Source organism: Sebastes umbrosus, chromosome 18 (assembly GCF_015220745.1).
Source record: "Sebastes umbrosus isolate fSebUmb1 chromosome 18, fSebUmb1.pri, whole genome shotgun sequence".
NCBI lineage: Eukaryota > Metazoa > Chordata > Actinopteri > Perciformes > Sebastidae > Sebastes > Sebastes umbrosus.
The window spans coordinates 16,108,218-16,121,020 of NC_051286.1; the positions used below are offsets into that span (position 1 = coordinate 16,108,218).

At 41.4% G+C, this 12,803-nt stretch overlaps 1 protein-coding gene across 1 annotated transcript in view; it reads right to left on the bottom strand.

The window, feature by feature from the left end:
* Positions 1-12,803, bottom strand: part of nbas (NBAS subunit of NRZ tethering complex) — a 187,946-nt gene that overhangs the window by 104,617 nt on the left and 70,526 nt on the right. Inside the window, exons 32-36 of the mRNA XM_037751577.1 lie at positions 11,168-11,280; positions 8,070-8,183; positions 3,889-4,002; positions 2,304-2,461; positions 408-491 (exon numbers count right to left, since the gene is read on the bottom strand). Of these exons, the coding sequence (XP_037607505.1) occupies positions 408-491; positions 2,304-2,461; positions 3,889-4,002; positions 8,070-8,183; positions 11,168-11,280 (583 nt within the window). The remainder of the gene's footprint in view (positions 1-407; positions 492-2,303; positions 2,462-3,888; positions 4,003-8,069; positions 8,184-11,167; positions 11,281-12,803) is intronic.

Here is a 12,803-nt window from a genome sequence, read left to right on the forward strand (position 1 = left end):
CACACACACACATACATCTAAGGCTTAAATATACATGAGTGAGAAGTAGGGACATCAATACAACAATAAAATGACAACAGACAGTTTCAAATGAGCACCCATCCACACACAAAAGGGGGATGAAATGCAAGTCATGAAACATTAACACCCACTCAAGGCATCATAAAGCTGGCGGTGCTGAAGGGGAGGAGAAGGGTAGGCATAAATAAACCAAGCGAGCTGAGCAACCTTAACACTAGATTTACACCTCATCAAATATGGAGCAATCGGAAAACACACAAACCAAAAAAGGAAAGCACGGAGACACACCCACACAGGGATAACAAAAGAGAGGGCTACAACTCACACAAAGAGCAGGCTCATTAACATAGAGGAAAAAAAACATATAGAGAATAACACGCACAAACCTTTACAGAGTCTGTCTGGTCGGCCTCTCGTCCACTCGCGGTAATAACAGGCTCCATTTGGTAGTTAACTGTCTGGTACAAAACCTGGAGCACAGAAATAGGGAGGAAGAAGGAAAACAAAAGACTTGTTATATTATTATACAACCTGCTATTTTAACAAAGCAATCTCATTGGATACATGGACCAATTGAGAAGTGGGTATAATTGGTATAATTGGAAGGCAAAAAGCACAATGGTGAAAGGAGGACGTTGTCACTCTGGACTATAAGAGATAAAAGAAAAAGTAACCGTAATTGAACCTATTTGAAATGTAACAATGTTCTGCTCAGATAGGACTGAATATAGACTTTCATTTATATAGCCACCACCGGGTCTGAGAAGTGACGCCAATGCTGAAGTGCCTTAAACTTGCATTCTTTCTAATAGCCAGCAGGGGGCGACTCCTCTGGTTGCAAAAAGAAGTCTGATTGTATAGAAGTCTATGAGAAAATGAGCCTACTTCTCACTTGATTTATTACCTCAGTAAACATTGTAAACATGAGTTTATGGTCTCAATCCCTAGTTTCAAGTCTTCTTCAATACAGCATGATGTTCATTTAGTAAATTATGGTCCCATTTAGAGTCAAATAGACCATAAAGCAGGGTATGCTTTAGGGCGTGGCTACCTTGTGATCGACAGGTCGCCACCCACGCCGTTGTCCGGTCTGAGTGGTTTCCTTGATTTCGTCCAACAGCTTTAACCCTTTCACAGTGTGTTTTTTTAGTTCATGAAAGTTAATTGTAACATTTTGGTCGCCTAAAAATGTCTTATTCAGTGTTTGGTTGTACTTAGCTCCACCCTCTCGTGTCACTTCTGGTTGCAAAAAACCAAGATGGCGACAACCAAAATGCCAAACTCGAGGCTTCAAATCGGCAGTCCACGAACCAATGAGTGACATCACAGTGACTATGTCCACTTCTTATATACAGTCTAGGGCTGTCAATTGATTAAATTATCAAATCCCGATTAATGGCATGATTATCCATAGTTAATCGCGATTAATCACATAATTTTATCTGATCAAAATGTACCTTAAAGTGAGATTTGTCATGTATTTGATACTCTTACCAACATGGGAGTTGGAAAATATGCTTGCTTTATGCAAATGTATGTAAATTTATTACTGGAAATCAATTAACAACACAAAACAATGACAAATATTGTCCAAAACCCCTCAAAGGTACTGCATTTAGCATTAATAATATGCCCAAATCATAACAAGGCAAACTCAAGCCCAACAGGCAACAACAGCTGTCAGTGTGTCAGTGTGCTGACTTGACGATGACTGGCCCAAAAACTGCATGTGATTATCATAATGTGGGCATGTCCGTAAAGGGGAGTCTCGTAGAACCCATTTTCATTCACATATCTTGAGGTCAGAGGTCAAGAGACCCCTTTGAAAATGGTCATGCCAGTTTTTCCTCGCCAAAATTGAGTGTAAGTTTGGAGCGTTATTTATCCTCCTTTGCAACAAGCTAGTATGAAACGGTTTGGTACAAATGGATTCCTTAGGTTTTTAGTTTCAGAAACCTAAGGAATTTGAGCCCGATAAAACCTCCGAAAGATTTGGCAGCCTTAATACAGTCTATGTGTTATGATGCATCAACTGTGGAATTTAATGTTTTGATTTTTTTGTTATGCAAGAGCTTACAATTTTACTATTTAGCAAATTGTGTTAATAACTATGGTTTCACTGTTGACTGGGTCTCTCAAATTACATGTTGTGGTTGTTTTTCAGCTTATTACTATTAGCTTATTTTTAGATACTGACTATTGATATAAAATACTGTGAAGAATGCACACTGGTTTTATACAAAGCCATATTGGTCAAACTATAATGAAAGGTAAAGAGTGACCTGAGTTTGCAGGTCACTGGAGGCAGCCAGCAGGCCGTGGATGTTGTCGGGGGGACAGTGGGTGAGAGAGAAGGCTAAAAGCTCCTGCCGGGCCTCAAGGTCTCCGAAGCCCTCGCACTGACCCAGCAGACTGCACACGTCCCACGCTGGACTGTAACCTGGAGGAAGAACAGATGGAGGCAAAACAAGGAGGGGGGAGGTAAGGTGAGAGAGGAAAGGAGAAAAAAAAGGATGATGTGGTTTTAATTAAAGTGAATGAGTGCAGGAGATAACGGAGATAATAGAATCGATAAAAATATTATGCTGCGGGAGGAGATGATGCAAAATATAAGGTCAAATTGACAAATTGACTCTGCTCACACAGAGACAAATCACCCAATGTAGCTTTTCATTTTCTATCAGTGTCCTTCTATCTGCTAATCTACCCTGAATGCTATCAGATAGAAGACACACAAAGTACAGCACACACACACATTCTGTATAAATAGAAGAATTTGCAGAACAAAAAATGCAGAGGATATAATGCTGAGATATTGATGATACAATAAAGTGCAACCTTCCAAGCCCTTGGGATAATAATACACATTTAAGTCTGAAACACGTTTCCCCTTGAAGAGAATATCAGCCCGACGCGTTGTAATAACTGCGCTACATTTGTTCCAGCTTCATCACAGTCAAAAAGCAACACGCCAGCCTGACTTCATTCTTACAAACAGATTCAATTATTCCCACTGCGTTCGCAGACAGAGAACACCGGCGCTTATCTGATTACACCTTCTGTTTCTCCCAGACACCTTTTTTTCTCATCCGCACACTGTCTCCCGTTTTTCTCAGCGCCGTGGGAAGACTCAGTGAAATTCTATTCGCTTTTTCATTCTTATGTGGCGAAACACGAAACGGGGGGTCAGATAAAATATCATTATCGCGGTGACCGCGTTGAATCCCTTCAGGGGAAACTCTGAGGAGTCTAGATTGGGATTTTATTGCGATATCGTTGTCCTGATTATTGTTCTTGTGCAAGTCACAACCTCAATTCTTTGCCCACCCAACGAAGAATGTAAGTGAGTATTTTGTAAATTGATGACACTATACTGTATCTTGATTATTTAATTCCAGTGTCGCCTAAATCTGATTGTGCGGCGCCTTGGACGGGATGTGAGTGGATGATAGTCTGTGATTTGTCAGTCAGGATCTTCAGCAGCAGGGTGCTGCAGCATTTCCTCTGCATAAAAAAAAGAACCCTTTCACTGACACAGTCCCTTCTGTGAGTCAAGGTTGTGAAACTGTTGCTACTTCATTGTTCACAAGAAGAGCTAACCAAGGGTTGACAAAGAGCACAATGGGAAAAAAAAAACACTTTTATGACAGCGACTCTGGAGGAGCTCTGTCGTCAGGATGTTAAAATTCAAACAAATTTGACAGATAACGAACATTATGCGCTCATGTAATGTTTGAAGCAAATAAAGGGGAAAGGCAGACAGGCAGGAGAGAGGTTCATGTTAGCTTTTTCTAAAGGCTTCAGTGCACTTCAGTGTCATCTGCGTGGGTGTGTGCTTTGTCACAAGCTTTCCAGTGTCATACATACCTGCGGCCATGAGGTCCTGACAGTGGATGTAGGAGGCCTTGAAGTCCAGACACTGGAGAGCTTGCTCCGCCAGCAGGGTCAGCACTTGGCCTTTTCGGGCGTCCTTGTCATCGCCTAGATATAAACAGAGACGGATATCCATTGAACATCAACACACAAACATGAAAGTGTCTTTTTAAAAAAACGTATTTCTTTTTAATCTTAAGAAATGTCGACATGTCAAAGCTAACAGCAAATCTCATAATCCTGCATATCACATCTGGCTTAATAAACCTCTTTATTAAATCTCCTTCTGACTACACACACACACACACACACAGGCTCAAGGTTGGAACACAAGGGCGTCTAACTGTATTAGCTGCACCACCGGCCGAGCTACATATTAATATGTCGACCATAAATGAGGTTATTGCCGTGTCAGTTCATCTCAAAGAGGGAGTCTGAAATATAAAAAAAAAAAATACCGTCCCGCTGTCTCGCTAAACAGGAATAAATCTCAGTTTGATATCTTAGTGTTGTTGGGACCGGTCGTGGTGTTAACATTCAAGCAGCGGCTCAAGACAATCTTTGATCTCCGTCTAAGTTCAGTAAACAAAAGGGAGAAGACGGCGGGACGATGAAAAGAGGCATAGAAGCGGGACTTCTGAACAAACCTGCAGATCAAAGAACGCCAGTGGAGATGAAGAAATGCGATGGCGCTGGATTGGTCTGTGTGTGTGTGTGTGTGTGATTGTGTGTGTGTGTGTGTGTGTGTGTATGTATTACCCACGTTGTGGGAACATAAACCTGTTTACACAGTCGCATTGTGGGGACTCGCCTTCCAAATGGTGACAAAATGCACGTCCCCATGACGTAAATCATTATATTTTAGGGTGAAGACTTGGTTTAGGGTTAGGGTATGGTTAGGTTAAGGTTAGGGTAATGGTTAGGATTAGGCAAGTAGCAGTTACAGTTGGGGTAAGTCTCCAGGAAATGATTGTAAGTCAATGTAATGTCCTCAAAAGTCATGAAAACACAACTGTGTGTGTGTGTGTGTGTGTGTGTGTGTGTGTGTGTGTGTGGCGTGAGTGACAGATCGAAATGTGGTGTTTACAGCGAGGGGGAAAGAGGTGTTGGTCAAATATTTTCAGGGTGAGTGGTGAAAGGGTGTCTTCAAAAGCTGTCAAGACCTCAATATAAAGGAGGTTTGTGTGTGTGTGTGTGTGTGTGTGTGTGTGTGTGTGCATGTGTGTTTGTGTGTGTGTGTCTCTGTGTGTGTGTGTGTGTGTGTTCTTTTAGACCAAATGCTTTTATCAAGACATTCTCTGGCATTTATTTCAAGCCAATCTAAATCAGACATCTCAGGAATCCAATTGAAGCCTTTACTTGTCCTTCAAGGGCCAATCAAAGGGTGGGATGAAAAGGTGAGAAATGTCAGAAAAACAACAAGTAGTAAATACTCAATTCAATAAGCTCTGACTATAAAATGAACTCCGGATCAACAGAATTTTTGAATATTCTAATTATTGATTCACTCAGACAAAAAAACAAGCCTTTTTTTTCTTAGCTCTACCTCATAAGACAGAATGATTTACGGAGCATTTCTGTAGACCGAGGCGGGATCCAAACCCTTAGGGTTTTTAACCGGTGAGCTGGTGATACCTGCATTAAATATTCACCACAGAGCCCCGGAGCGATGCGCCCTTCAAAAGCCTCCCCCCTGCATTTATTTATTTAAAAATTTGTTTATTCCTCTTCTCATCTCCCTCTGCCTCTTTTTTTTTTTTTCTGAAACCACACAGTGAGAGCTGCCTGCTGACTGAATGTGAGCAGCACAGACACAGAAATGCCACAAGGCCGGTTAGCAGGTTTCCTTCAGCTGGTGACAGGCCTCGGAGAGAGAAGACAGAACGAGCTACGGATTAAGAGACTGAGGACAGACGAGATGGGGAAAACAACGCACATGAAGAGACAGACAGACGCGGAATAGTCTAGCACCATATTGTTGAAGAGACGGCGATGTTCATGTCATTTTGGAGGACAAGAAGTAACAGGGTGACATCTTAAACCTTCCTACATGTCGGTTTCATGTGGGGGTGATATGGGGGTGGTAGGAGGGGTCCAAAAATACGGAATATTTTTTTCTCTTAACTTGAAACTTCTAACTTTTAACATGAATTTTAATTAGGAATTCAAAATCACCCAAAATGCAGCCAACATCACTCATGTTTTATGTGTCGACTCATCAGTTAGCTGCAGTGTGCTCGCAGTCATACTGTTCCGCAGTTTGTAATCCCAAATGGGAGATGTGAAAGCACGCAGAAAAACATAAAAAACTAAACTAAATATCCCATTGGTAACTCCTAAAAGGAAGTAAAGATGAGGGGATGGAAAGAGTCTATAGAGGAGAAGAGAGAAATACTTAGTTTAAAGACCTAAAATATGTTTACCAAAACTAGACTAGGCTTGTCAGCGGCTTAGGTTTGTGAGTCTGTAGGATGTTGCTAAAAGAGGAGTCCTCTTAATGTACAAGTTGTTCCACAGTACGCTGTGAAGTTATACATTACAAGTTATACATTGAAGCATTAAAGGGATAGTTTGGGTGTTTTGAAGTGGGGTTGTATGAGGTACTTATCCATAGTCAGTGTGTTACCTACAGTAGATGACGGTCGGCACGCCCCCAGTTTGGAGAAGCAGACAGGAGTTACCGCATGGAAGCAAAGCAATGTACTGCTGTGTAAAATATATTTTAGCCACCTAAAAGAAAGGCCCACCTAAAAAAATCAATATCAGTTTAAGTGTGTACGCTATATTTAGAATATTTTCGACGGTTTACTTTGCCATGAGACGGCTATACTGTCTACGTTTCCAACGGGAAACTGAAGCCGGTATCTATGGTGTCGCCAAAGCAACCAGACTCCATTGAAAAAAACTGTAATTTAACTTCACACCACAAGAGTTGCTGGTCTACTGCTGCCTCGATCGGTTAGTTTGTTTGTGTTATTGTGTGACTTTGGTTAGTTCGTATTCACACAATAGCACAAACAAACCTAACCGATAGAGGCAGGGGTAGACCAGCAGGTTCCATGCAGTCACTCCTGTCTGCTTCTCCAAACTGTAAGTAATACACTGACTATGGATAAGTACCTCATACAACCCCCACTTCAAAACACCCAAACTATCCCTTCAAAGTCTGTCTCTTTGATCAAATTTCACTGTTGAATCTTAGTATCCTACTTGTGAATACCACCTGGATGAATACAAGTTCTATCATTAATAGCCTTTCAGATATTTTCTGCAAATTTACGAACATGAGGTTGACATATTAAATGAAAAAACACAAGAAAAAAGGACTTTCATACAACTAGATTGTAATTACAAAACTGAATGTTCAACAAATTAAATTGAATACCAAGGTGAATATCCCTTGCCGGCATCTGTCAGCTTTAAAAAGTGGTTTGAGGATCAATACTTTCATCTGAGGCAACAAGCAGAGCTTCAAAGAGGTCCAAAACAGTGGGTGCCTCGATTGTAGGTACAAAGAATTTTTTTACAGCTCATATATCGTCTGTAAAACGTCATTCGGCTATGAAGAACAGTGACTGAGATTTGGGCTAAATTGAGGACAGACAGATGAAAATGACAAGTACCCTGAACATTATTTGTGAATGGGCTGCCATTCAGAAACAACATCCATCTATCCATCTATTCTCATCACAAAGTTGCAAATCCTGATGCACAGATATGACTTAATGGCCTAGAACTCTACCTGCCCCTGACTATAATAACTACATGAAACTTGGGAGTAGAAAAAAAGATTTAGAGAGCGCACAAAGTGATGTGTCTGGGGAGTGAAATTGGCTTGCTCCTTTAGGATGTGTGTGTTTGTGTGTGTGCGTGCGTGCTTAAGTATGGATTTTTGTTTGCAAGCTGCAACATGAAGATGAATTTCCCTCTTGTGTGAGAGCTGTCAGTGCGCTCGCCGAAAGTACCCACGCATGCCAGGGTACGTCTCTGCGCCTCGTGTGGGCGGTCCTCTCTCACTTAATCTCATGAGCTTTGTCATGAAACTACCACCGGAGAAGAGTCTTAGCTCATTGAACGTTTCCCTCATAACACACGATAACACTCAAAAGAAAGAAGAAGAAGAAGAAGAAGAAGAAGAAGAAAGATGATGTGATCAGTGGTGTGTCTGTAGGTACCTGCCACTCGGAGAAGCGAGGCCAGATTCAGCAGAGTAGTGGACTGCTTGTAGGCCGTGGAGCAGTGGGCGATGCACTCCTTTATGAGAGACAGACGGTCTGATCGCAGGCGCACTGGGAGGGGAGAGGAGGGAGGCAGAGGGGGAGGGGTGTCAGACATGTTTTGCTAATTACTGTATTCAATCTGGAAAAGTTGCAGCTGACAGTAGAAATGATGTCGTGTAAATGATGGATGCAGCTGCTGTCGGGATGTCGGCAAAATAATAAAACGCTGTGTAGTTTGTAAGAGTAAAGCCCGACCCTAATGATATACTGGCCGATACTGACTATTTTGCAGACATTTTTGTAGACCAACAACTCAAGAAAATAATCAGTAGATTAAATTATCATGAAAGTAATGTCAGCCCTAGAGGAAATATAAAACATAAATACAACAAAAACATATCAATTATGTAAAATAGCATTCAAATATAAATAAACATGCAGCCTAAAAAACAATAATTTACTGCAATTTCTTTATGCCTAAGTATCTATATATTTATCACTAGGGATGCCACAATACCAGAAAATTAGTAGTCAATACCAGGGAAATTACACAATTCTCGGGATAGATTCAATACCATAGTAAAAAACAAAAGTAAAACAATAAATTCCAACATACACTACACATAATATTACCGTTTGCATACTGGTTTCTTGTTAGGGAGTTAAACACGTCATAATTCCATCTCTATTATCTATTTAAATTACTGTGAAAACATCTCCTTCAAACAACTATTTATTCAAATCGCTTGCCAAAAACAACATTTTACGTGATTACATTTGAAAATATCATGCACACATTGCTGGGGAGAGGCATTTCTGGAATTCCTTGCTAAGCCTGCTGCCCCCCGCGACCCGGCCACGGATAAGCGGAAGAAAATTGATAGATGGATGTACATCATGATAACGTTAAAACTTACTTTTGCCCATTACTCATTTTTACTGAACCTGAACGCACCAAAATGTAAATCAATGGCACCTCCCGTGTTGACATCAGCGGGATGAGAGCTAGTTAACGTTAGCTGTAAGCAGCCGGTAAGCAGCACAGTCCTGCACGGAGCTAACAACTAACGTTACCTAGCTCTCATCCTGTCGATTTCAACACGAGCCATACCTACGGTACTGTAGAAGAAGTCACGTTTTCAGAATTTCGGCATCAACTTGGTACCGAAGTATCAGTTCTCGTGACATCCCTATTTATCGCTACATCTGCCAATATACAGTATCTATGTTGGCAATATCGGCTGATATAAATGGCCTGGCGATACATTGGTCCAGCTCCACTTTAAAGCAAATCTCAGAGTACTTTGTTAAATCATTCTATACGATGACAATGTTATAATCTTGTCAACCATAGTCCCTTGTTACCTGTAATCCTGAAAAGAGTACCCCAGTTTGTTTTATAACTGCGGCGTCCATGACGTTATTGTTGGAGTCTGGGAACGCCACAGTGTAAATATGACTCATACATATGTTAACTACATATACAAGTGCAGAACTTAGAGATTTGAGATGCAATGCTCATTGTTTGACAATATGCATTCAATTGGGCTAATATAATTAGGTCTTACCCATTCAACAGGATTGTAGTGAACTTTTAGGGAGGTTTTCAACTTTTTCACAGTTTGAATTCAATATATAGAAACTCTCAAAAAATCCATTTCTGTAATTTTTTCCCCCTGAAAACCTGAGAAATATCATGTTTAGAGCCTCCACAGGCCTCTGTGCTTTCTCTGCACCCCGCTGAGGATCTTCATGGCTTGGAATCACTCTGGGCGAGGCCTAGAGGGAATTCTGGGGAGGGTGGTGTGTATGAAGCATCGCTTGAGGCGCTGTTTGGGGGGGCTGCAGGAGACAGCCTAAGATGGATTACCTATGCTCAAATCCTTTCACTTCATACTTGTTGTGCGTGTTTATCTGTGAGCGTGCAAATGTACAGGGATATGGCTTTTACTTTAGTGAAAAAGAAAGATAATGTGCCTTTTTGTGTGTGGACAGTATGTGTGTGTGTCCTTGCAAAAAATTGTATGATGGCACCGCAGGCAATACAGAGCCATGGAGCCTTAGGCTTTAGACAATAATCACTGATACAAAACCCATACGACACAAAAAAAAGTAATAATTGGAGAGTTTTCCTTTGACTACGCCTCCCTTTCTTTCATTCTCTCTTTCTATGTTTCTGTTACATTTTTCCTTCATTCCTTCTCATACTTTCTACCAAAACTCTCTCCTGTTCTCACTTAGTCTCACAGGTATGGATAAGTGGGCAGTGAAAAAATAATGCGAGTAGACAGCAGGGAGTGACGAGAAAGAGGAGTGAGAGGGAGCGAAGAAGAAGCAGTAGAAAAGAGAAAAGCTGTGGAATACGTGATGCAGAAAGAAAGACGGGAGAGAGAGAGAGAGCAGGAGAGGGTGAGAGAGAGATGGCAGTTTATGGCTCTCTCTGTCACAGCGGTTTTATGCTGGCAGCTCAGTTTGATGAGGGCAAAAGGGGGAAGAGAGCACAGGCCTCGGAGGCAAACAACACCTCGGTTCAGAGGTGAGGCGACGCAGGGCCAAGCTGGTTCATTCTGGCTCCACAGTTTCCTTTAACAGAGAGCCATGCCTGGAAACTGCTGCGATGAGGGAACCAATGTGGAGCCAGAAAAGAGAGAAAGGAAGAGTGTGCAGGTGAATACTGATTGGTCAGGTTTACAGATGGAGCGGAAATATATTTAAAAAAAAAAAAAAAAAAAAATGGCGCGTGTGAGTGTGGCAGAGAGAGCACACACGCGGAGACCAAACACTTCAATCCTAATTAGGCCATCAGGCAGATGTTGTTTGCACAACACTTGATCCATAAATAACCATATATTTAGATATAGTGGCAAGAAGAGGTGACATATGGAGGGATGGAGGAAGTGACAGCAGGGAGGGAGACAGGTTGGATGGTATGTTGGTGAGGGAAGTGGGGGACGGCGTCCTTACATCCTCTACATGTTTGAGTTTACAATTAAGAACACATTCAAGCTCACGTGTGGTTACTTGGAGCGCATTTACTTCCCATTGTGTAGTACCTTGCAGTGGCAGGATGCTGGCGCTGAAGTCCTCCAGTTGGCTGAGAGCGTTGATGAGGTCCAGTTCCTCCTGGATGGTCGGGGGACAGTCGGTGATCAGCTGGAGACACGCCCTGGCGAAAACAACAACCAGTTCAAACAGGGACACGTGACTACCAATCAGCTATATTAATCTGTCTTAAAGGTAACCAATCAGATGACCTCACAGGAGGAAGTCTGAATTAACATGGAAACTCATATGCAGGACAGAGAGATGGATACCACTCTCATGCAGCTTAGAACAAAGGCTGAGGGGGGGGGGACAGCTAGTCTGGCTCGGTCCAAGGATAACAAATCTGTCTCCAAATCTCACTAATTAACACATTATATCTCTTTTGTTTAATATGTAGGCCTACTTTTATCTCACCTTGATTACTGCTCAACAGTCCAGTCGGGGTGCAGCCAAAAAAAATATCTGTCTAAGCTCCAAATAGCTCAGAATAAAGCTGCAAGGTCCACACTGCCCTGTCCGTTAGGTGTGAGGCAGAGTATAGAGAGAGAGTGCAGTCTGTCATGTCTCAGAGTAGAGAATAGGTTTGCATGCAATCTAATGAGTTCCTTGGAATACAGTATCTGTTATGGTAAACAACTAAATAGTCTGTACTCACATAATTGATGTGAGCGACCAACATAGTCACACTATCAGGCAGGCTACTAGGAGTTATCTAGTGAAACAAAAACCTATGCAGATATGTAATGTATAGAGACATCACAATGTGGAGCAAGTTACCAACGATGATCATTGAAGCAGTAGTTTTTTTACTGGACTTATATTATTTGTCTTGATCATATTCTTATTGAAACTTTTATATGTGTTACATATATGCTATGTTGAGAGGGCACCCCGTGGTTAGCTCCTACCTTAGTGGCAGCAAATAGGGATCCAAATAAAGAATAAAGAATGTACAAAATCCATAGTGTAAAAGTAAAAAAAATTGCTGTTTTATGGGCGGTTATGTGCCGAAATACTTTTCTTGGCCATGACCAGCAACTTCCTGGAGTCTTTGCTGGTTGCCTGGCAACTGCTAAGAGCCGAACAGTTCGGCACGAAGCCCCAAACAGTACGGTTTGTTGGTTTTTGCACTTCAGTTTTTGTATGGCTTAAACCAGTGGTTCTCAAACTTTTTTCAATAACGTACCCCCTTTGAAATATTTTTTTCAGTCAAATACTCCCCTAACCGGCGCCAGCAACGTTATTGGTAGAAAAAAATTATGCGTTTGTTGCGGCAGTTGACAGTTTATGGCAGTTTGCATTGAAAATAGGAATATTGAATAGAAAATATAGTTTATCAATTACATTTTAATTTTTTATTGAACTTATTATAGTATAACTATTTTAAGGAATTAGGCATGACTGATATTTTTTAAATTAACATTTTCAGAAAGAATCTCACGTACCCCCTGCAGTACTCATATGTACCCCTAGGTGTACTAATACCCCCATTTGAGAAACACCGCCTTAAACAAACAAGATGACATGTTAATTAGTGAGCTTCCGTGGTCCTGATAAGTAGATTGTATTACCATCAGACAGAGCCAGACTAGCGGTTTCCCTTGTTTCCAATATTTGTGCTAAGCTAAGCTAACTGGCTGCTTC